The sequence below is a fragment of the Sylvia atricapilla genome, chromosome 8 (genome assembly GCF_009819655.1).
Source record: "Sylvia atricapilla isolate bSylAtr1 chromosome 8, bSylAtr1.pri, whole genome shotgun sequence".
NCBI classification, from domain to species: domain Eukaryota; kingdom Metazoa; phylum Chordata; class Aves; order Passeriformes; family Sylviidae; genus Sylvia; species Sylvia atricapilla.
This window is the reverse complement of record NC_089147.1, coordinates 19,088,530-19,114,079: the sequence shown is the minus strand read 5'-3', so window position 1 is coordinate 19,114,079 and position 25,550 is coordinate 19,088,530. Positions and strand designations below refer to the sequence as shown.

The 25,550-nt window shown below is 45.5% G+C and overlaps 1 protein-coding gene across 1 annotated transcript; it reads right to left on the bottom strand.

The window, feature by feature from the left end:
• Positions 1–599: 599 nt before the first annotated feature.
• On the bottom strand, positions 600–13,104 carry WNT8B (Wnt family member 8B). The gene is made up of 6 exons (XM_066324501.1): positions 12,413–13,104; positions 6,319–6,352; positions 5,194–5,332; positions 3,702–3,827; positions 1,571–1,713; positions 600–1,170 (listed from the first exon to the last, which is right to left on the bottom strand). Exons 1-6 carry the CDS (start codon positions 12,469–12,471, stop codon positions 613–615), a joined length of 1,059 nt encoding a protein of 352 aa, XP_066180598.1. The 5' UTR covers positions 12,472–13,104; the 3' UTR covers positions 600–612.
• Positions 13,105–25,550: the final 12,446 nt, after the last annotated feature.

Sequence of the window (25,550 nt, the reverse complement as noted above, 5' to 3'; positions counted from 1 at the left end):
GCTTAGCAAAGCTGTCAAAGGGTGGGAAGCAAAGCTGTGGGGTTCCTGGAAGCTGGCTTGCTGAGAAAGGAGTTGCATGCCTTTTCTATTTCCTCTACACTGTGAGGAAAATTTGAGGCCTGAGGCAACAACTGTTTTAGTACCTCTGTTTTTTAAAAGCCTCTTCTCATTTACTGATTATTTATCTGAGTTGCCCAGTTGTTGGTGCCATCTCAGTTTCCTTGTACTTTTTATCTCACTTACTCAAAAGCCCAGAGCAGGTGTTTGTTTGGGGAGCAGACAAGCTCAAAACCACAGGAGCCACCATGACCTCCTGTGTTTTCAGAGATAATGCCATAATCACTGGATAGAGTGACCCTGAGTTGAAGGGACTGAGTCTCACCTTGTTTTGTCAACACTTGAAGGTCTCCCCAGAAGACATTACCCACTGCACTAATGCCCTGTATGGGCAAGGCCTGAGCACTCATACAAGGCTCTTTTGCCTTGCCCAAGCCCCAGTGAGGCAGCAGTGGGAATGAGACAAAACTATGCCAAACAGAAATGGTGCCAGGAGCTGATGGAAAGGGCAAGAGAAGAGAGGGGCAGACAGGACTGTGGAGGAGCAGAAGCAAGTTAGAGCTTTCTCTTGAGCTTGCGGCTGGCTCCGCCACCTCCGCTGCGCTCCCGCTTCTCCTTGCGGACACAGAAGTACTTGGTGACCCGTTTGCGGCACTGCTCACAGCGCACAGCACAGCACCAGTGGAATTTGCAGTTACAGCTGGACACCATCTCGGCTCGCCTCTCCTCCACTGCCAGCCCGCAGTCCCCACACAGCCGCCGGCAGCTCCGCTTCTCCCACTTGCTGAGCGCCTTGCCCCTCTTCAGGCACTCCCTGCCCTCCGTGCCCAGCAGCCCCAGTGTCTTGTTCTCTAGGCAGTAGTCAGGAGAGTCTTCCAAATGGACCAGTTCCTTCTTGGAGATGGAACTGAAGGTCTCAGCAATGGCACCCCGGCTGGCAGCGCTGTTCCCTGCTCCCTGCAGCAAGTCCACCTTCAGGGCTTTGTGGTACCTCTCTTTGAGGTAAGTGCCCACCTCCCGAAACTCAGGCAACTGCAGCCAGCAGGTCTGGGTGGTGCAGCTCCCTGACACACCATGGCATTTGCAAGTCCGCTTCATGGTCCCTTTCACTGCCTACAGGGTGAGCAGAGAGAGAGGTTCAAGAAAAAACCCTGGAGGGGCTGTTTCTGTACTGCAATGCATACAGAAACATGGCTCCAGGCCTGTGAAAGAGTTTGGCATCAATTCTCCCTGCACAGTAGTCCTGAAGGTCACAGATTTGCTTTTCCACAGTGCTCCCCTCCTTGAACTGGGAGAAAGAGGACTGCAGAAAGTCATTAACACTGTAACACAGAAGCTTTGCTACCTTAGAGCAGACACCATTGTACTGCTGCCATCCCCCCAAGAAGCTTTTCTTCATGTATTTTTAGCCACATCATGCATTTTTAGCCACATCAAATTGTGACTCTCCACAGTGAATGTTCAGAGACAATTTGGTATGCACTGTCAGCTCTGGAGGGAGAAAGAGGCTCACCTTTCTACCTGCCTCGTTGTTATGCAGGTTCATAGCAGCTCTGGCATCTTGTCCAGTCTCCAGGGCATCCACAAACTGCTTGGAAATAGCTTCCCCAAAGCCCACGTTATCGCTGCAGCCCCCCCACAGCCAGCCTTGTCCCCCTAAGAAAGGAGATGAGATGTGTGTTGTCAAAGAACCAGAAGAGGTTTCAGAAGTGATGGGAGAGAATGGAGGCTGTGGGGCAAATCCAGCCTTTCACAGTACTCCCAGATTCCCTCCTGCTGAGTTCATGACATTTCTCCTGAGGCCTGGACAGTAAGTGGCTCAGGCAAGCAGCAAAGGGGAATGTCCTGTACAAAAAATGCAGGGCTTTCCAGGCTTTCTATAGAGCAAGATTTAGAAGCTGTCAGTTATCATGCATTAGCAGACATGCAATAAGCCTTTGGGTCTCTAATCACCTCTCAAACCCTGACTTCAGTTGGTTCAGTGTGACTTGCAGGGACAGAATCTTGCTAATTTGGATTAACAAGTTGGTAGAGGCATCCTGGTCAGAGGCAACATTCCCCTCTGCCTAGAACAGCCCAAGCCTGGCACACATGCATCAAGGAGGCCCTGGTTTTGGCACACCCAGAATTCTGAGGTGATGTTTGGCATCTTCGAAGGGTCTGATTTTCTAGTTACCATCAAGAAACAAGGGAGTCAGTACAAAACAGTGAAATTACACAAAAATATGTGGAAGGTACTTTTCCTAACTGAGTGGGAGCTGAGTGGGACTGGAAAAACATCATGCAGTTTTTTCCCTCCTAGAGAAAGATGCCAAATTATTAATGAAGACTTGGAATCTGGAACATTCTGACCCTGAAATGCCAAATTGGCATTTGGGACTTGTGGTTTAATGGCCTTGTGCCTCTCTGGAAAGGCCTAGCCCTTGCCTGGACTTCGCCAGGGCATCGTATTCCTCTGTCCTAGGGAAAGACAGGAGTCTTCCATGGGAGGTGGGTAATTGTGCAGTGGATGATGCAGTCCAAATCAAGAAGTGGGACTGATGGACGTAGGAAGACCTTTCACCAGCTTGGATTCAGTCCAGTGGTTGAATTGAATCATGCTGTTTTGGTCAAGCCCAAAGGTTTCCTGTGCCTTACAAGGTTTTAAGTCCACAATGGAAAGTTTTTTTATTAAAAACAGATCTATTTGGGGAAAAAGAAATGTAGCATGACTAACTTGATTTTCCAGAGAAGATCGAATTTGATGTGTTGTTGCCCAAAAGTCTTGTTCTGCTAGAGACAGGTATTCGCAAACTTTGGACAGCTAAGCAGTAGTGGCTATTTTCAAACTATCAGCCAATAAAGTAAATTACTAAATACTGGACACTCCAGACCAGTTTGTCATAAAGTGACACATAGTGACTTGTCTAGTGTGGACAGGGCATGGTTTTTAAAGGATTTTGATAATTTGAAAATTGACCTCTTTCTATGCAGAACAAAACCCCTAAATGTCAGTGTTTTCTGTGAAAGCTGAGTGGATAGCTGGAGTGGTGCAGCCTGGAGTTCCCTACCACGAGTGCTTGGTGGCTGAGGGGCTGGATACCACTGTCATGGTGGAGGGTGTGATGGCTGTGTGCTTGCCACAGTGATTCTCCTGGTTCTGCTCTTGTGTGCCTGCCATGCTAACTAGTGCTAGAGAGGTTTATGAATGCCACCCAGCTTTTCCTCATGGTAATTCTGCTGTGGGGGCAACCTCATCCTGCAGACCCTGGGAACCCTGAGGTCCCTGACCTGTGCTGCTATACCAAGATCGTTTAGGTGCATTGCAACAGATCCACTCCTCTGCACATACGATATAGTTAATTCTCTCCAGCAGCTTAAATAGAGTTCTTGATTTGAATCAGGGAAACTGCAAGCCCTTTTACTTTCCTGCCCATTTGGAAAGTTATAGAAAGCATCAAGAGGTTGGCTGATGTAAACTGGAGGTGGCTCCATTAGCTTCCACAGAGCTACTTTGGTTTAAACCACAGAAAGCTCTGCTCTGAGCATTGTTCCCAGGTGTGGGGACCAGGATGGGGAGGTGTTCCTGCAGGCCTTAGTGGAGGAGAGAAGAGCTTCTCCTGCTGCCTGGGATGAGTGAGGGGCAGCAGCTCGTCTCTCCTTACCCAGCTGCCCATTGCGGGAGTCGTCACAGCCACAGTTGTCAAAATCCCCCAGGCTGCAGTTCCGGGTCAGCGTGTACATGACGCCCGCAGAGCTGATGGCGTGGACAAAGGCTGTTTCTCGGTTTGCTGTCAAGGGGGAATACAAAGAGAGCAGATATGCAAAAGATTTCATGGCAAGGGCAGTGTTAGAAACTGTTCTCACCATGCAGGAGTCTGCACAGGACATCTGCAGTGGGGAAGACTTTGTGGGGTGAAGAATAGGCCCTACATGTCAGATTAGCTTCATTTGGGCTTGAACTGCATGAAGGCAGAAGCTCCCAAATATGATCCAGACTGACTCATGCCATTGGAAAGAGTGTGGATGAGATAGCACCTGGCTGTCCTTGTGGGAGTTCAAGAGTGGTTATACAGCACAGACAGCCAGTGTCCCGCACTACTCACTAACACACTCCCAGGGGAGGGGAAGGGAAGGGGTCTTCTTCAAGTATCAAAGAGCTCCTTCCCCACAGTCCCCTTGAGCCTTACCTTCTGCTGAAAGGGCTCTGAGCAGTGACCATACCTACCCACCAGGATCAGTCTGGGAATCATCAGCTGGCTTCACAGAGACTTTGGCTTTCATTTAATACCAGCAAGGTGTAGATCTGAGCAGATAACCTTCACAGGAATGATTTGGGAAGCTGCTTGTGGTCTCAGAGTGGGCCTTGTACTGCAATTGTCTACTCAAGGCCCCAGTTTGAAACCTTTGTACACCTCTGCCTGGAGCTCTGGTCTCTTGTCTGCTGCCAGTCCCACCAGAGGCCTGAGGCTCTCCTCCACACCCAGGTCCTGCTTTTATAGAGTAAGTATGAGCCCAGTCCAGCATCAAACATATGTCTAGAGGGCTAGATATGCACTGAAATATTTCCTGGGACCTGCAAATAGGTAAGGAATAGGATACAGTGACAATGACAACAGCCCCAGGCCCTACAGTGGCCCAGATCAGGGATCCTGGATTTCTGCCTAGGGTGATTCTGACATCTGGAAGATGTAGGAAGACTTTTCTCCTGCCTCTTGGCCAGAGCACAGCCACTGATGAACTCTTTCCTGCTCCCTTTAGCCTTATCCTTCTGCTTGCTACCCAGCCAGCCTGTGCTGGCTCAGCCTCCCTGGGATACCATCTAGGCATGGTGTGTTCAGCAGGCCATGTGCAGGTCAGGGGAGTGCATCCTCATGGGGAGGCAATTGAGTGAGGGTTAGTAGTGTGCCAGCTGGGGTTCAGCAGGTCCACGGGTAAGGCTGGCATTGCAAGGGGGCTTGGAGCTAGATCCCAGTGTATCTGAGAGCTGATGGGTGAAAGAGTCTCCTGGGGAGATCCCTCTGGGGAATTCATGGGAGAGGCACTTCCCAGGTGGGAATGGGGAAGAAAAGGAGGCACTTGGGAAGAGAGGAGGGGGCCATGGGCTCTAACCTGTAGCAAGGGGGTCCCAGTAGTGGTATCCAATGCTTTCCTTACCACTGCGCAGCCCACCGTGGCTGGAGAGCTGCAGCGCCCTCTCCGGGCAGTTCCAGCGGTCCCAGGCGAACTGGAACTTGCACTCCTCGATGCCGCTCTGCGCCCCAGCTGCCACACTGCTGGAGTAGATGAGATAGGCCTAGGAGCAGAGCTGGGGGTCAGCACAGGGACAATGCGTATTTTCAACTGAAAGTAACCTAAATGCCATCTTACAAAGACAAGACATACAGAGCTTGGAGGGTCTCCCAGGCTTGGCATCCCTAGGAGGCTCGCCACCACCAGCAGCAAACCAATTTCCTGCTGTGCTGGGTCAGAGTCTGAGCCTCCTGGGGGAGAAAGCTGAGCTCTTGGCTCTTAGCCACATTAGGAAATGTGCCAGCCAGTCTCTGCCATGGGAAACCCTTTATCTCTCCATCATGAGAGGAAACAGAGCTTTCTGCTCAGAGCAGGGAGCTCCAGGCCAGCAGGTGCCTCAACCTGCCTTGTTCTTCACCACAGCCCATGGGAGAGAGCTAGTGCTTTGGGGCAAAGTTGCTCCACCAGTATATTGGGAGCTAGATGGGCCTGGAGGTGTTTCTGGGGAATAGCCAGAACAAAATCTGGGTAAATTTTACAACTGGTCCTGTCTAAGGAAAAAAACTCTGAAGGAGGAGCACAAGGATGTGAGGGATCAAAAGTATGGAACAGAGTCCTGGAAATTTTAGTTGTGCTCCTTGAGGATGTATGTTTTACAGGGCCTACAGAAAATACTTTTTGGCTGGATCAGTGTGGGCCCTGATTCCAACCTGATCCTCAGGAACTGATAGATGTCAGGTGAGAGCCTTGGCTGGTGTCAATAGACAAATCTCCAGAATCTGGCCCCAACCACTTAAAAGAACTCCAGGTCATCTTTGCCCAGGGCTCATGCGGTCCAAGGAGCTCATAAGTTGCAGCTCACAGCAAATCTTTCCTGTAATTTCTCTGCCTTTTTGCTGGAAACCTGGGGGTGAGGGGAGCTCTGGCCAAGGTTGGGTGGAGAGGAGTGGGAAGAAGAAGCCCCCCCCTCGCTCTCTCTTTCTCTCTCTCTCTCCTTCCCGCCCTGGGTTTAGTGGAATCAGGGACAGAGATCAAAGGGATTTCTCTTACCTTGGGGCCCGTCATCAGGAAATTATTCACTGACCTGGAAGATAGAGACAGTGTCAGCAGGGAGGGGGTGATGGTGGAGCTGCCTGGGGAATGCCAGGCATCCCAGGGCTCTCCTATCACTCCCCCACAGTCTGCCTGTCTCCTGGCTGCAGGCACCTCTGGTCTCTCCCTCATGTCCCCTTGCTGCTCCCTAAGGGACAGGACGGTGCCGTCCCCTTCCCCCCACCCTGCTCCCCTCAGTCAGGCTGTACTGGGCTGCAGTTTCTTCACTGCTCCCTCCTTTTGCTTTCCTCTGCTCAGCTACCCTTTACACCAATCCACCCATTGTTTAGCTTTCCTGTTCCCCTAGCCTTGCTTTTTTACCTCACCTGACAAAACTCAAGGTAGCATTTCCCCCAGCCCCAGGAGTGGGACTATGCTGTGGGAAGAAGGGCATCACACTGCTGCTCCTTCGCAATATGTGTCCGGATGTATCTCTCCACATCACAGTCCCTTGTTTTCCTGTGGTGTCGTGTCTGACTGCCCACACTCCCCTCTTGGTCAAGTTATGGTGATGGCTGAGCACAAATATACATGTCCTTCCCATCCTCCTGGACACTGTGTAAAGGACCCTGGGGGTTTGGGGTGGGTGAGAGGTCCTAGACAGAATTAAGCTTTCTGGTCTTTCCTCTGAAGGTGTGGAGGGATCACCTCCAAGGGTCGGGCAGTGTGACTTGTGAATTGATGCTTGCAGAACTGATGCTGTCTGGTCTGAGTCTTTCTCCAGTAGAAAGAATGTTTCTGTGCAAGTGGTCAGTCAGCATTAGGACTCCATACAGTGCAGCGACCACCTGCAGAATCTGGAGAGTGTCTGGGTGAATCCTGCTTAGCTGCATCAGAAAGGACTGACACTTTGAAAAAAAGCCCAAGAACCAACTCCAAATATCCCCAGTCAGAAATTAAGTATGAAAAGAGGGAGTCTCCTAAAAATACCTAATTTCACTCTCCAGGTTTGTAAAATAACACTCATCACTATTTCTGGTGAGTCTGTGGAGCATTTTCCCTGCTGGAACCCGGCACTCCAGAGAAATGCGTGAGTGCTGCTATCACCCAGAGAGGACACTGAGGCCAGAGAGGTGGAATGAGTGGATTGAGACCTTGCAGTGAGTGAGTGATTGGGAAAATCCCTCACAAGAGCATGAACTGATAGAAACTTGGCTCTTCAGCTTCTTCTCAAGATTATGATCTGCTTCAAATGAGCCACAAGTATTCCCTTGTAAGGGAGAGAAAGATACTGTCTTTTTGTGCTACAAATCCAGCACAGACACTCTGGGAGCATCCCAGGGTGGGCCCAAGAGCAGGCAGAAGCAGGCATTGCTGTCCAAAGCTGAGGGTCAAAGTGCAGCCCTGCTATAGACACAGGGACAGGACTGGTGCCCAGACATCAGACACGTGAGAGATTGAGAAAGGATGCTGTCTTGCCCTGGAAAACCACTTGTGCATTTAGCAAGCCTCCTTCATCTCCACTAGGACTGCACCCACAGAGATTCTTTCCAAAGGACACCACAAAAAGATGTCTCATTATTTTAGCTTGGTCAAAATCACAAGAAACCTGATCTTTGTTGTTACAGTTTAGAAAGAGTTAGGAGAATGAGTTTGCAACATTTCTTTTGGCTAGGCAAGTCTAGCTTTCTTTTGTTTTGTTTTGGGTTTTGTGGGGGTTTTGGTGAAAATGTGTTTATATTGATGAAGCTTCCTTTGGGAAAGATTCCCCTAGGTCAAAACAGGAGTGGGCTGTGCCAGAGCACTGCAAGAACAGGAGATTCTTTCTCTTTGTTCCAGGCTTGGGATTCAGACCCGTCTGTGCTCCAGCCCCCATGGGTATTTTAGCACGAAGTCGATGGTTGTTTTGCAGAGGAATTTTCCTTTGGAAGCTGCTTCTGCATTGTACAGCTAATTAAATATTTCCTGGGACTTGGAGAGACGGCATCTGTAGCCGAGTGATTAGAGCATCGGGTGACCTGAATCACACAGGGCCATGAACCTGGGGCTAATCAGACTGTGTAAGCTCCGTGGGTCCCCATCCTAACGCAACTGGGTAGCAGCATGAACAAGTCATTTTTCCATCTGGTTTCCCTTCTGTCCATTGCCTTGACCTTAAGTGCTTTGCTATGGGGACCACACTCAGGATAGTGTCAGTGTAAATCTGAGCCCCTGGTAGCAGCTGTGACAAAGCTCTGGTAAAATGCTCCTGCATAGGCAAGAGCTAGAAAATTGCAAGTCCTCTCTTATCTTGCTTTTGTCACCAAAACAAGAGATACATCCCATCTGCATTGCTTCTCATGTGGGTAGGAAAAACTAAATTCACAGTGTATAGGAGGGATTTGCCTCAAACCCTTGGATTAGGAAGGAACATCTGAGCAGTTGCAAAGACGGCTTTAGGAGGAGGATGGTAATCCACAACATCAGAGTTTACAGCAAATCAGCCTGTTAGCAGGAGTCAATTGACATGACTGCATTGAAGCAGAGGATCTGTTCCTTCCAGGATAAACTTCAAGGTTCACAAAAAGGCCAAGTTCAGGATATGCCAATTCTCCATCTGCAGCTGAGCAAATGATACAGTAGCAATTTCCCAGCAGGATATTCTAAGCAGTTTATAAAGTCAGAGAGACAGAAGGTATTTTCCTTGAGCTCTCAGACCAACAGGCAGGCATGCTGCTGGCTGGCTTTGTAGGACTTAGACAAGTAAAGGATCCACAAAGTTTCAAGTGTTTGGTGCACTTGACACCCCAACATTTAACTCTTGCAACTTCAGGTGGGTTCAGGAGAAGTGGAGATGGAACTGTCATGTGTCTGGAGGCTGGCCAAAATTTTTCTTGTGTTGAGGGGGAAGGAAAGATAATAATAGAAACAAAAATCTGTGTGCTTTGTCTTTGCTCTTATAATTTAGCTAAGAAAAAATGCATCTCCATTCTGCATATAGTCACCAGTAAGGGTAGAGAGCAAATAAGCCACTACTTACACAGATGTAGTACATTAGTGACAGTGTCTGTAGAATAATCTCTGTGCTGCAAATAGGAATCACTACCAAAATGTCTTCATTATTTTCTCTGTAGTGTGATTTTTAAAAAGAAATTATGTATTTTTACTACATTTTCATTCCATTGTAAAGGAAAGTAGAATGTAATACTAAACTAACTAAATAGTTGCATTCATAACAGGTGTTAACCAGCCCAATTTCTATGACTTTGGTGCATTTTTTATATCACATACGTGAAAATATATCAAATACGCTTGAAGTAATTTCTCTGCTCTGAGAAAGCTCAGGGGGTTTCTAGCTGTGTAAACCCCCTTCCCTCCATCTTCAAACTCCAGCACAGCATTACATGGGCTGAAGTGGAGCAGCCTCAAGCAGGTAGAGGGAAGAGACCCCCAGGTTCCTCTGCCCCCTCCCCAGGCTGTGCAGGGCCCTGGCCCGGGCATGCTGCTTCCCTCAGCACAACTCTACGTCTCCAGGTAAAAAGTAAATCTAGGACAAGAGATTTTCATTGGATCCAATATTAGAAAATCATCTCAAAGCGAGAGAGTATCTTCAGCAGAGGTTTTCTATCATAGTTTTATTGAATCTGAAAGCAAAGAACCCTGCCAAGCAGCTGTCCCATTATATTTTACTCATATCAAATACTAATAAGCCTCTGATAATTGTCTCAGTTACAACTTTAACCAATAACATCACACTCCTCAGTTTAGCATCATACTCCTCAGTTTATTATGTCCTAAGAGCCTTATCTAATCTCTTATTACAGTATTTTTCTGACACCTTACCATGCGCTCAGGTTACTGTGCTGCTAGTTCTGCTCTTTAGAAAATTATAAAGCTGGATTTACACCTTCACTATCATTGCTGTACATAGAGAAAATTGATAGAATTTCCCTTTAGATCTGAGTTTTGTTCTTTATATAAGCTTCCCAAGGTTATTAGAAAATCAGGGAGGCTGGAAACCAAAGGTAGTCCTATAGCTGAAGTGTAAAGAATACTTTTAGAAGAGAACTACTGGGTTAGAGATCTTTATATTATTCCCACAGGAGAGGAGACTTGGTGGCAACTCAATAACATTTGGAACTTTACTTCTTTTTTCTTCATTTTTCTCTGTTTTGTTGTATTTATTTGGAGGATTTTGTTCCTAAATGCAACCCTGACATTTTGATCACCTACAGATAATACACTGGCTGAATGGTCTGTTAAATAGTAAAATCTAATCCACACTCAAAGAAGGGAAATGGCCACACACACACACACACACACACACACACACACATATATATATATATATATATATAAATTTTTTTGTTATTTTGTATTGCTTCCCCCCCCCCATGCTCCCACCTAATTCTTGTGATTAAATCACAGGGGGAAAAAAACCCAAAAAAACCAAAAAAAAAAACCCACCACGTGTTTTAAGCTACTGGATGAGATAGAGAAAATCAGCACAAATTTCAAGCAGAATTATTTTATGATTCCCACAAATTTGTCTTTTTTCTTCTTAAGAATTAAGAGAGAGTGTCTGCAAAATGATAATTTCAAATAAAGGTTGTAATTTTCCTTCCTCTGTGGAACTCATGACCTATGAGCAACATGCAGAGAGAAGTGGGGTTGTCTTGATCTATAAACTTTTCTCTTAGATAAAAACTGCTGAGAGAAAGGGAATTTAAACATCCAGCTGTGGACTGAAAATATCTTGGATTTTCATATTTAGCTCTACTTTGTGTGCTGAAATTTCTCTCCTTTGAACTGTTTCTTTAAAATGCTGGAGGTTTTTCTTTTAACGTATTCTAAACCTTTTTTATGGAGGAAAGCAGGACACGTACACAGGAAGAGCAGAAAAATAACAACAAAATCAGCATGAGCTCTTGAGTAGCTTTTCTGTAGAACATACATATTCCCCTTGCTCCTGAAGGGAAGTTTATCTTGAGTTTCTAGCTTTATAGTATTTAGACATATACAAATTGTTGCATATTCCTTTAATGAAGGAAATGGAAAATCTCTGAAAGAACATGAATTTCACTTCCAGACTAACAGGAATGAGTTCCCATTTACTCTTTAGTTTCTCTTTTTGTAATTTTGACTTCTCCATCTATGGTAATAACCCTAGAGATCTACTATGGGGAAGGCAGGGGATTTTAGTAATTGAATGGTAAAAGACTTTCTTTGCCATTAGAGATAAGTCTGTAACCCACTGAGCAGATTCCCCAGGGCATCATAGCAACTGAGAAAAAAGTTTGGGTACTCAATAAAAATCACATAGCAAAAATACCTGCAGAGATGATTTCCCTTTGGGAATGGGACTGATCTATCCCACAAGAAATGATACGAGATTTGATGCAAGCAAATCTCTTTCTGTTCATCCTTAAAGAACTTTTTGGTAAATAAATATAACACTGCCCTCAGGACAAAGCAAGAGGTCCGCAGGAGATGGCCACAGATCTGTGCACAGCAGAACTGGTCTGATGGGACTCAGGTGGTTGGAAACTGATCCGTAGCAATCATCATAGCAAAAGCTTCTCCCCAGGAAATCCTAAAACATGAATTTCAGCCATGTAATTCTGACCCTGTGTGTGCCGAGGAGCTTGGCTCTCAGGCTGCTCATCCAGAGTGACACTCCTGTGGATTTAACTCACCCCTGCGGGCTCTAAGCGCTTAATCACGGACTGTCTTTGGGGAGCGTGAGAGAAACCCCACTTGATTTAATTAAGACAAGAGACAAGCTGACTGGGAGCCTTTGGAAAAACAGAAGTCTCTGGCTCTTCCCTTGGGTTATCTCCCCACTGGAAAGTGAGGGGCTAGGTCTCAGCATCCTCTCTCCTCTATTTTACCCCAGCTTACAATCTGGCCCCTATTTATTTTTGGGAGGCACAGGGCAAAAGGAGGACTTTCATAGATTTAGCCTCTCTGCCAGTGAGTGTGTAGGGACTTGGTTAAATATCTGATTTTGTTAAAGACAGAACTGAGCTAAGTGAGAAAGAGGAGACATTTAGGAAGGTGAAGAGGAATTTCTTTAGGGTATCTGGGAAGAACACCTGCCTCTGACACAGACTGAGATGCTCTTGATACTCACCAGGCACAGCAGGACTGGAAGAAGGGAGTGAGGAAGAAGATGCCCAGATAAGGGTCCATGTGCAATATAAAATCCAAATAAAGAGGGAGAAAGGAGATCCTTAAAAAACCCCAAACTTGGGTACCACCACCACCAGAGGGAAAAAAAAAAAAAAAAAAGAAAAAAAGAAAAAAGAAAAAAGAAATACAACTAATTTAGGGAAGGGATGGAGTTATTTTCCACCCGCAGTCCTGGTGTGATGAAGAGGCGGATGCCTCCTGAATCCCACCTTCTGCAAAGGATAACCAATCCTAAAGTAAGAGCTAAAGGGGGCTGGTGAAATGGAGCTGCAGAACTTCCTAAGAAGAGATTATCTACTTAATTAAAGATTTTTTTTTCCCTTAAGTCCTTCAGCCAATCAGGACTCAAGTGCCAGAGAGAGATTGAACTGATGAAAAGAACACCCCAGGTTCCTCGAAGACAAATGCACCACGAAAGGGATAAGAGGGAGGGAAAAGGGGGGGAAAAGAAAAAAAAAAAAAAAAGAAAGAGAAAAAAAGAGAGAGAAGGGATAAAGAAAGAGACAGCAAATCCCTTAAAGTAATCAGTAGATTCAATCTCCACCAGCACTGCCCTGACTCTCCATTCCTGGCAAAGGCAACTGGAAGGGCTGCTTTTGAAGTGACCTTTCCTTCTCCTGCATTGGAGACAACTGCTGAGCTGGGGTGCACTGGGTGCTCTGGGGTGGGGGGACTGGGTTCAGGCTGTCTGCATCTGCTGCTTATGTCACAGATGTCTGATCATTGTCTCTGCCTCAGTCTCCCCCAGAAGTTTAAGGAGGATCAGGGCCAGTTCCTACCTCCATCTGCTTCTCCTTCATCATGGTGACCTGCTCTGTCTTCCCCCCTCCTGTTTGCATCAGGCCATTCTCACCCCAGGAGAAAGGCCTCTGACTAAACCTTCCTATTCCCACTTAATTTTTTGGTTTTGGCATTTCCTATGAAGTCCATGGGAGGGGGTCTTTGGTTTGAAAGGGTTAGCAGTCACTCACTGAGGGCTTATCCCAGGCCAACAGCTGCTGGAGCTACTTAGAAGTGCATCCAGCATGTGGCAGCTGGCCACATGGGACATCCCAGTTGCTGTCACCACAGATACTCTGACTGGCCCTAAATCAAGTTACCAATTGTATCACCACAGCCAAAGGAAGATCTCCGCACTATACAACTGAACTTTGTGCTGTGGACATGATCAGCCAAAACATGGGCTGAGACCAGTCAAACTCATTTCACCTATTTCACAGCTACCAAACAGAAGTGCTGGACCCAGGCAGGATTTGAAGAGGACTGCGAACACGTGGCTGAGCCATCTGGCAGGGCTGGCAGGAGGTTGAGCTTTGCTTGGGGACACTTCAGGTGGATGAAAGTCCCACCTAGGTTGCACAGGCTCAGGAAAGGAAAGCTGCCTGGCAGAGATTTGCTCTCCAATGGATTTTGGCCATCTCCCACTGAGTCCAGCTATGCTCAAGGCAGGGAGCCCTGGCCAGGCACAGCACATAGGACACTGCTGGCAAAACACTATCATTACCTAGAACACTACCTGTCCAGTAAGGGCACCCCTCACCCCAAGGATGGCTGGGCAGTTTGTGGGCACCTAGAGAAGAAAATGCAGGTGGCAGCAGTTTATCCCAGGGCCAGCTGTATCCCCAGCTGTGTCCTATTACAGCAAGGCCAATGGTATTTGCACTCATTAAAGCCCCAGGTGCTAGAGCCCTGAGCATTTTAAGAACTAAGGGGTTATGTATGCTAGAAAAAGCTTGAGAAATTGTCTAGTAGAAGATAAAACCCCAAAAACTGAAAGGTGAGGGAAATGAGCCCTTCATTTAATCTTATATTATTTTTTAAGAATACTATTTTTAGTTATTAATTATATTGAAACAAAATTTCAATGCTGTGATGCTTAGCACAGTTTAGTGGTTTAGGTGATCTAATTGAAGTAGTGGAGGTAGCTGTGCTCCCCCTCCCAGGCTGTCCTGGACTCGCTGTAGAGAGCAGCTGCAGAGGTTGACGCTGCCTCAGGGGAACTGAGGGTCTGCCAAGGGGCTCAGTCCCTCTGGGACAGCAGAGAGGCAGGGGATGCCATCATCCTGCATTTGGCATCTGTTTCTGGTGGTAGAAAGGGGAAGAATTTTCAGATGTTTCTTGTAAGTCTCCGACTTACAAGAGAGGATTCTTGTAAGTCTGTTTCAGGATTCTTGAGTTGGAGTTTTTACATTTCTCGGGTCCAGCAGCAACAGCATTTTGAAATCATGCAACACTTCAGACATTTCTTGACCAATTGGAAAGGAAGGAGACCATTTGGTTCACTGGAGTGAGCTGTTTCTGTTACTCTGAGACAAATTAAGTAAGAAGATTACAAAAAGTAGGAAAAAATTAATAGAAGGTGGATCCAAAATAAACAGATGCAATTAATTGTTTTTATTAACTGTTGCAAGAGGCACCCAGGCCTTTCTCCAAGCTTACAGAAGCACCAGCAGCTTTAGAAACATCAGCCTCCTCTGCCAACATCTAATTCCAATTAAACGCAATACCTACTTTCCTGGAAACAAACATGTTTTTCAAACCAAAGAAGCTGAAGTCAAAGTCTGAATCAAAACTATCCTAAACATGCTGCAAACTATTTAATTACAGTTCTAAACAGCTATTTGAAAGATTCTATGAAGCATTATCTAAAGAAATGGGATGAAAAATTATTTTATAATGTTCCTCAAATTTTGTTATTGTTATTGAGAAAAGCTCTGTAAATTTACTAAATGGATGCAGAGAGAAGTAAAACCCATTTTATGGCCAGAACTGGTACTTTACCTCACTTGACCCACTGGTCAATACAGATCTCTTCTGACCTTTGCACTGAGTACTCTAATGTGTTTGACTATGTGTTCATCTCTCAAAATGGCAGGCAGGGCTTGAGGACAACAGCAGATAGAGAATCTGCCACTATCTGCAGTAATTGCTTCCAGTTTATTAAAAAACAAACAAAAAAACCAAACAAAAACCCAAACCAAAAAAACCAGAATTTTGATATAATATGTCTAAATTTAATTTACAGAATACAGAGAAAATCTGAACTATCCTAAAAGAACTTGTACAAGTAATCACAAAAGTCAGAGAAAAAGTGAAAAATAAGGCCTTTAACAGTCTTGCTACCTTCCTTCAGTAATGCAACCTTCCAACCTCCAGTAATGCTACCTTCCTCCAGTAATGCAACATGGATGGACATGAAAAAAGAAGCTAAGAAGTGGGGGTAATAACTCCAGGTCTGGCTCACATATCTCAAAAGTTTCTTGGTGTCAATGTAAAGTGCCCAAAGGACAGATTTGTTAAAACAAAATGGCCATTAAAAAGGTCAAGAAAGAATTCAACATTTCTTCTGCTAAAAAGATATGTAAAAGATATGAGATCAAAATATAAGGAAATTTTTCTTATCTAGGCAACACACAGCATTCAAACCTGAAAGGGCTGAAACACTCTCGGGAAGGGCCAGCATCCAGTGCAGTAAGTGAATTTCCGTTGCTTTGACTGTAGCTTTGCCTTTTGGACCAACTAAATACATGTTCAATAGTGTCTAAAGTGTGTCAAAACATCCACCAGCACACCAAGATGTACATGTAGCTCACAATTCTGTACTGAACATGCCCTGTGCTATTCTGCTTCTTCAGTCAAGTGGCTCCAGAAACAAAGCCAAATTAAGGCTGGGGAAACGCAATAGCTTTCATGAGATCAACTGACACGCAATGGAAGCAAACATGAAATTTTTATCATTTTGGCTCTGAAAAGGCAGGAAAGGTGCTGGTGTGCCCAGAAGCCTCTCTGTTTATTTTTATGTTTAGGTGTATCAGTCTGAGATAGTGCCATTAAAGACAGTATTGACACACCAGAAGATATCAAAGTGGTGTGACCTCTTTGCTGTAAGCTTGATTTTGTAACTTACCACCGTTCCCCCATGCTGTTCTCTGCACGGATGACGCACACAGAGGAACCTTCTGTGAGGTCTGCTTGTGTTTTATCAGCATTGACAGTATCCTCACATTTGTAGGTCCTCTATAAGGGTCATGCAGGGACAGCTCAGTGGATCCTTGTCCACTGCAGTGAACTGTGGGATGGGGCACATCCGTCACACATCATAGGAAGTGACTTGACCTGAGGAAGCAGACCTGAGGAACCCAAGAAAAATCTACTTGGGAGCTGCTTAAACTCCCAAGGTCCACTGTTGCACCAGAGACATACATTTTCTTTCCCATTCAGGTTCTCAGTGCTCCCTTTAATATTATTATTATTGGCAATATTTGTAAACAAAACTGCATTTTGAACTGTAAGAACGAAGCATTAAAAAGACTGCCCAGTGACATGTTTCAAACTTCTTTAGCTGAAACTTCACAAGCTCTGCAAGAGCCCTAAATAACTCCAGCTAACTTACAACTGGATCTCCTTCACCAGTTTGTTCAGCTCTAGTGCAGAAAGACTAACTAGTCTGGAGTCCCTTTTGTGAGGCTGGCAGGAGGAGGTTTAGCTGAGGGATTTGTCCAACCCTGTGATTGTTTTCATCTCTGATTTGCTATGCAGTCTAATGACCGTGCAGCGGCATAAGCAATTCTGGGTTACCCTGTAATTTGTCCCTCTGATGAGCCAGCCTGCCGTGTCAAAGCCGGCAGATGGTGCTCCCAGCTTGGCCTGCGGCTGGGCTGTGGCTCAGCACGCTTGTGGAAGAGCATCCCTGGATTGCAGGGGTGCAGGAAAATGCTGCTGTGCTAGATATGGCCTTGTCCAGCACAGAAAACAGGCTCTGCACAAGATCCAAGCTTAAAACTTCTCCTTTCCTCCTCCCTGCTTCTCCAGACCGAGTATCTTGAGGTCTCAAGAGTAGGTAAAGGCCAAAGATGATTGTGACTGATTGTGTCACAGCAGTGAGATGGAGCTGCTGGTGGCTCTGCCCACAGCTGGAGGTCAGCAGTGCCAAGGTGCAGCCACCACCCATGTGCTGCAGCACACTTCCCACAGCCAGCCACCATGGCAGCCACTGTGGCAGCTGATGAGACTCCTACCAGCACCTGGCCTTAACTCAGGCATGAGCAGATGCTCACCAGCTCTCAGCAGGAAGGTGGATGTAGTATGCACAGATCTGTATCCACACTTTCTCACTGATGTGCCCCTTAACAAGGTCAGGGACCAGCAAATATGGCTCAGCTCTTTGCCCTACAATAGCAATGAAAACTGTACTGGGGCAAGTCCAGTGAGGTCCTTCCTCTTTTCCCACAGCTGACTATCATGACTAACCTTCTGCATTTATCCAGAATGAGTCAGACCTGTAAAATCATGAGACCAGCTTGAAAACAATACACAGTGTGAGCTATTTGTGTCCAAGTCTTTAGGGTACTCTTGGGGCTTGTTTCCTCTGGAAATGGCAGAGCTGGGAACATGCTGTTCTTTCGTAAGAAAAGCAAGCTGAGAGTCCTGGGCTCCAGGCAATCACACTTTCCAATGAACACCCAACGTCAAAAGGCTTGCCAGAAATTATGGGGGTAATGAGACTGAGCAGGCATATAGGGCCTCTCTGTGTTGACCAAAACTTGCTGAGTGTGGGTCCTGGCTGTTTGCCTGAGAGATCTCACAGGTTCAGTTTTTGTACCTTAAAATACTGGATCTTTTTTGCTCTTTCCTTGGCCAAGAACTCCTCTTGGCCTTGCATGTAATACTTACTGCTGCTCCTCACCTTGGGAGTGGCTGCATTTCAGAGGTGAACATGAGATCAGCCCATGGGGTGCGGTGGCTCCCAGTGAGCCATAAGGAAAGCTGAATCATTTCCCCATAAAACCCAGGGTGCAGAATCTGGCTCCAGTTCAAGCGTTCCCCAGTGTCATCTGCATTGACTAGGACTATTTCTTTTGTCAGAATAGTCAGCCAGTCCCAATAAATGGTGATGATGATGATGAGCTTTGAGGCTGAATCAGGCAGCCAAGATGAAGAAACAGCTCCAAGATGGTCAGGATAAACTGGCACCACAAAAATCTATCACTAATCCTTAGCAAATGTCATTGCTGACAGAGCCACTATCAGGCTTTCTGTCAGTCTTAAACATGAAGAACTTTCAATGATGGTTGTTGGAAAAATGTTACAGACAGGCTGTTATTGGACAACCGTGACCGCTTTATAAGTGTCCCAAGAAAGAGGCGTAAATAATAAAGCATCACATTTGTTTGCCTGTTTGGAACAAGCCCCTTGGCTTTCATACTGCCAGCCTGGACAAGGTTTCACCACTGATGTGAGCCATCACAAAGAGGTACTTTGTTGAAGCACAACACTCTCTGAAGGAGATTTTTCCCATCTAAGATGAACCAGATATTTTGGTAAAATGTTAAGAGCATGGTTTGTGTCCTAGTCAGTATTTTCCCTGAGTCCTACAAACCAGAAATGCAAAGCGTGAAGAAAAGAGAATTTTGGCTAGAAGTAATAAGCTTTTTTTGAGTGCCATTGTTGAATACCAGGTAGGAGAGATGGCTTTGTGCTGTCACATGCTGCTGAGGGGAGTCAATACATGGTGACACACTTTTGGCTGGTTATGTTCATTTGTCAAAACTGACAGCAGTCAAACCTACTTTGTATAAATCTTTTACAAAGTAATTCTTATGTCACCTCCATCGCCGCAGCATCCCAGGACACGGGCTACTGCAACCTCTCAGTATACTTAGGAAGTGTCAGCTGTTGACTAGAGGCTGGTAACTGACATGAACATAGATAATGACTTGTCCAGACTCAGGCAGCCAAATGGTATCTCAAATGGTACATCTGAGCTGAAAACAAACCAGAATATAGCCTGCTAATAGTGAGAAGAAGAGGGAGCTGAGGGTGCCCATGCAACAAATCACTGCTCAGAAAGAGGGTATCCCATAGCAGAAGATGCAGAAACATCCTGGCTTCTGGCTAGACGTTACTGTGAGCTGAGACCCCAGTACACTGGGATGGCATTGCCTCAGGAGTACGAGAGGATCCTGCATAAAGTCAGCTCTTCCTAAACACTGGCATTTATATGGAGTCCTGTATCTTGTGTCAGAATGAAAATCAACAGCAAAGTTTGCACTCCTTACACATTAACATATGCAAAGTAAGAATGAGCCTTACTTTGTGGAGGACAAAGCCTTCCTTGCCATGAGAGAAGGCAGCAGAAAACCCCAACCACCACATTAGAAGAAACTATTTATATAATTTCTTTATACAAATGTTTACATTTATCCATCACAGGGTGGTATTTTTTGGAATAATGTACTTTACATAGCTTTTTCCTTACCCATTGCCACTGTGAAAGAGGAGCTTTCAGACTTCGTGTTGTCAGATTGCAGTACCTATTTGGAGACAGAGTCCAGCCTTTCCTCAGTTTTCAGAAATTTGGCAACATAATTCAGACTTCATGCCATCAGGGTGACCGAAGGGCAATCTGTAATTCAGACACATTGTGCCTGCAGTTCCCTGTCCGACTCCAGGGTGGCGATGCTGCCTCAGCTCTTACTCCAGCTAATAATGCACACTGCACTCTGTGAAAAGATTTTTTTATTAGCACCACAGAGTGTGATGAAAGATGATTGCACATGGCAGGAGTCATTCTTACAACCACGGTCCGCCTGTTTTTGCTACATCTGAAGCCTTGCATGTAGCTGCTGGAGCAGCCCTTACCTGCCCATGGATTGTAACCAGAGGAGGAACAGAATGTCCTAAGAAATTACACGTGTCTTGCTTCTGGGATGATTTTTATTATGAATATTTACAGATGGTGTCAGTCATTGGTAGGTGGTTATGCTAAGAGGAGATAACAGATCCCACCCAGGACACAGGCTCTTCTAATTCCAGCTCAGCCTTTGATCATAGATAAATTATTCTTCTTTCACATGCCTCAGTCTCTCTTTCCATTCAAACGTCTACTTAGACTGTAAGCTTTTGGAGACAGTGGATGTCTCATAGTGTGGAGATACAGAATGTAGTACTGGTACTGTACAGCATCCACAACAATAGAGATCTTGATCCTGATGGCAGCCTTCACTCATTATCTTAATAGAAGCATCAAAGTCTATATATGAAACAATTTCTCTGAACAATCTTTTGGCCATACTGACTCAAGATCAGACACGTGATAAGAGGTGACAGAGGAAGCTGTGTGTATGTAAAACCATTTTATGTCTTTGAAATTACCGAAGATGTAACTTTTGCAGTCTGGGTGGAGGTGAGTGCCCTCCAAGTGACAGCACCGCACCTCAGACACAATGTGTGTGCCATTTCCATTGCCTGCTAGAAGCTTTGTTCTGAGTAGGGAAAAGAAATTAATTTCAAGTCTTGGGTCCCAAGAGGTACTTTTGTAGCAATTGTGGCAGCTCTCTGTAGGGAGCAACTCCTTAGACACCTGAACTAATACTGCACTGGCACCAGAGAAGAAATGGGTACTATCTCTGTTACAAGGGGACACTATGCGTCTGAAGAGGGAGCAAAAACACAGGTTTGAGGAGACTGGACCCTCCAGACCTCCAGTCTCTTATCCATTTTTAAGTACATGATAGAAACACCACAGGAGATAGGAAGCAACAGTTCTTAAGGAAAACTCCCTTTTGACTAAAAAAATCTCACAAAGGACATTTTAATGGGGAGGTTTTGAGCACAAATAGTGTGAGGACCATTAGTACTCTTTCACCATCATTAAGAGAGTGAACTTCCCATCTCGTGTAGCAGAAGAGCAGACCCTACAGTGCACCTCACCTCCAAGAGTAAGTCTTCCAGCTTTGCCGGGCTACAGGGAGCAGATCTGTGTGCAACCTCTACCACGGAGAGTTTACTTCATTGGTGTACTACTACCTCTCTTAACCAAGACATCAGTCAGTCATTCAAAAGACCTGGTGGTGCTTCCTTAGGCCAGCTTTGTGTCTTATGTGTTTCCTCCACCCCAGCTCAACAGACCCATATCCACACTGCAGGATCCTCCTGGCAACACTAGGCTTACCAAAGCAACAGTATCTCAGTTCTTCATTAGCCAGACACTTTCTAATCCAAGCCTTGCTATTTTTATCCAGTTCAGATTTCTTCACTCCTTTATTAAATAAATAATGTGGCAATCTCTCAAATGTCTGGCCAAAGGCAAAGCAGTTTGCAGTCATTTCTGGCCCTACTGCCAGAAAACAACTGACTAATCAAATGTCATCTTGCTTGCTGAGCTGACCCCAGTAACAAGGTTCTCCTTTCAGAGGAAGCACCTGAATATCAGGACTCTGTCAGCACTTCCACTAAACTAGGGGTCTCTTTCCCCTTTGCTTCCAAAATAACTTCATTAATGATGTAGTAGAGGAGAATTCAGCAGCATCCTACCACGTCCACCATCTTCCCCAAACGCCAAAGGAGCAAGTGCCTTATGTGCCTCAAGGGAGGTTGCAGGACCAACCTCCAAAAATCCAAAAATCACTCAGTCCTCTGAGATTTCTGCCCTCGATGTCCCAACAAATGAGAACAGTGTCCAGTGCCCTGTCCTATTGTGACCTTAGCCCCAGTGTGCCCTAGATGTGATATCTTTCATTGGGAGCTGAGTGACTCTTCTGGCTTGGACCACCAGCAGACACAGCTGGGGCTTTGTCTGAGGTGAGGCAAAGCACACACATTCAAAATGTGCTAAGCCCTATAATAACAGAGAGAAGGTGGCCCTGAATATGTTGTTTGTACCATCAGCTAAATGCTAATTTAGAGCTGGTTTTCCTCCCACTTTGCTGGGCTATCTTGACAGAACAAAAGCCAGAATTCCTGAGGAACTAGCAATTACTACCAAGTTTCCAAGGGCAAAACTCAGAAAACTCATCTAAGAAAATAAAAAAAAAACCCACAACAAACAGTCATAAAATCTTTGATTTCTGAAAAATAAACAGAGTCCCTCACCTCTGAAAACTCTGCTTCACACTGTCTTTGGTAGGATTTCCAAAATCACCTGTATATAAAAGCCTTGGGCTGGGTGTTATTTATGTAAGGCTAAGATGGTGGATCATTCTCTTACAGTCAGTCAAAGATGCTAATAAATTTCTTTCAGGCCTAGTTAGGGGCTCAGCCTGTGCATTTTAGAGTTTGTACTGAAAGTAGCACAAGGTAGAAACTACTCTGCTGTAAAAAGATAGACTGACCCCCTGTGAACCTCAGCTATGCCTTTATCCCTACTTTCAGGTGAGGGAATTTCTAGGGAATAGAGGGCAGCTGAGCAAGTGGACTTTCCTGCAAAAGGAGACTATGGAGATAGAACTTCTGGAAGACTGGGGGGTATGGGTTGGTAGAGTATTGATGATATGTGCTAGGAGAGGGGTGAGTTGCAGCAAAACTGTAAATGCAGGTTTGGAGATTAGGCCTCAGAAACTCTGTGGTTTGAGCCATTGTTTAAGGCTGGTAAAGCAGATGCTAGAGAAAAGGGGAAACAGATGAATTTGAATACTACTTATTATAACTGGTACTGTGGAGGGGAAGGGTAGCAAAGCAATGCATGGTCTGCTCTCAGGAAGGGAAGCATACTTGGTTGAGTAGAGACCTGCCTTTTTTAATTCTCCCCTATTTCTATCTCTTTTCTGTAATTAGGTATGCTCTGGATAGTGTAAAGGAAACTTTACCACTCTGATACTGGGAGCCTGAAGCAGCCTTGAGCCCCCAGAGCCTACAAATGTTTCTGAGAGGTTAGGGTCTCCTGCTGTTGTAGAGAGTAGTGCCCTTGTCCCTTACATACACTGAAGGCTTGTGAAAGTCTCTCTTCTGAGAATGATATGGCAGCCTGACCTCCCATGTGGCCTTTCTCTACTTACTGCTGCAATATCATCAGGGTCTAGAACTTTATGAATTAGTTCTGGGGACGGGGCTGCTATTTTAAGTGCCTTTGTTACCTCTTCCAGAGGCATAGGAAAACTATGGTTTTTAGGTCTCTGAACATCTTAATAGTTCATTTGTAGGTTCTTCCCTATGCCAGAGAATGTTTGCTGTGGGATCTCTTTAGGCAAGCCAGGAGTATTTCTCAGCTGGTGACCTCTCAGATATTGGGGTGGAGGGGCAGAGCTCCTCATCAGAGGTGCTGGAGACTGAGGCCATCCTCGGATGAGGTCTGTCACTGATCTGCTATCTTGGTTGGGTGATGTCATCCTTGGTGAAGGTTTGTGTCCTGGCAGTGCCTGGTCAGGACATTTCACTTAAGTAACCCCTTGTTCCTCACATGTCAGAGAGTGTGGGGTGCATCAACCAGCCTTTTGCCTGGCGCTGTTCTTATCTGAGGGTTACTCTTCTCAGGTTTCTGTGCTCAGCCAAAGATACGGCAACAATCTGGTACTTGTAGCCAAACAGAAAATCTGGCACTCTGTCCCTGCAGTGGTTGACAGGAACTAGTCTGAGGGAAAATGACAGTTTGATCTTCAAACAGTGTCCATTGGGACCTCTACTAGACCTAACAGCTATCATATTTCTGATATCTTAAAAGACTGCCAGTGGTTATACCCCTTCATCTCAGCTCTTTCGTCACTAGACAAATAAACAGTTTTCAATTTTTTTTATTACCTATGTGAAATTTTTAAAGGCTTTTGCGCCTGAAATTGACCTTTTCCTTCATTTGCAAGAAATATCTCAATCAAGATTGCAGAATCAAATTAGCTGTGGATGGTTCAAACCCAACTGCTCTGCCAAGCCTCTGGCCATCTAGGATAGGTCCAGTTAATCCTTTAATGGGTGCAACAGGATCATAGGCTGCAGCAGGGGTTTGTTGTGTAGGACTAGGTGCAGTGGGGATTAGTACTTCTTGTGAAGAAGGAACAGGAAGGCATGGATGAGATTGCTCAGCTGATCAGCAGCAGAGTGGGAATGAGCTCCAGTTCATGTTTAATGCATCAGCTGAATAAAGGCACATTTTTTTAATACTCATTAAACTTTTACAGGGGTAAAGGAGAGTTGGAAATTCCTGCCCTATTGATAGAGAAGCTGATATGCTCACCTTGTTGCATACAGAGCCAGACTGGAGACACTTTTTTGAGGGGAGGGAATGGATGTAACTGGGGTTTAACTTGAGCAGATGTATAAATTACTTCATACACGTTCCCTTGCTCTGTAATTAATTTAAGTCCTAATGTGATGGGATTTAATCTTAGTGTTCTTGCTGGCTCCCTTTTGGCATTTCTGGCAATATAGCCTTGGAGAACTCTTACTTGATACTCTAAGGCTTTCTAAATGCCTCAAGAGATGACGTCTGTTTGGGTGGATGGCAGCAGCAGTGGGGAAGGCACTGGAGGGCATGCCATCAACTGCTGTACTTACTGGTGCATTGGGAGAGGTAAAGGCATGTTGCATTCTGAAGTTGGGAGGCTTCTGCTAGAAGTGTGGGGATTTGACAATGTTTTGGCACTGTTAGAGAGGACTGGAAATTAGTTGCTCCAGCTCTACAGGTGCTTACACCCCAAAGGCTTTCCTTAAAGTCTGAGGCAGAAGTGGAAGTAACAAGTTTTCAGGACTGTCTCAGCAGGACTGGTATTACCCATTTCACACAGATGAGAGAGATTAGAGGAAAAAGGAAAGTAAGCACTGAGAACATTGAGTGAGTAAAAATTTGTGACTAATATCATTAAAGCACAGCTGGGCCAGCTCATTTTCCCTGTTCTTCGATCACACACGATTTGGCTTCTTTTACTTGAGCACTAAACATATCCAGCAGCTGTAGGCAATGTGTAGGCTCAGGAGGTCCCACAGCCTGGGGGGCCACCTTTTGCCCTCAAAGTGAGGTGATGGGCACAAAAGCAAACATTTCATTGTCTGCCCATGCATGCAGGTGACAGTGGGAAGTCAGCTGCTGATTGCAAATGTTTGCTGACCACAGCTTGCCAGCTCCAGCTGCCAGCACCCAGAAAGCTCTCAAAGCCAGGACCTTATCAGTAATTTCAATGGTGGGGGAAGGGAAACACTAGAAAAACTCTGTTGTATATCTTAATAAATCATATTAATCATATCACTGATATCAGTCTGCTGGTACTGAAGGATTTACTGGAGGCAATAGCCTCATCAAGCAGAAAGTTTTGCTTGAATGGTGTAACAGCTGGGCATGTGCTAGCACTGTGCTCATGCACACTTGGAGGTCA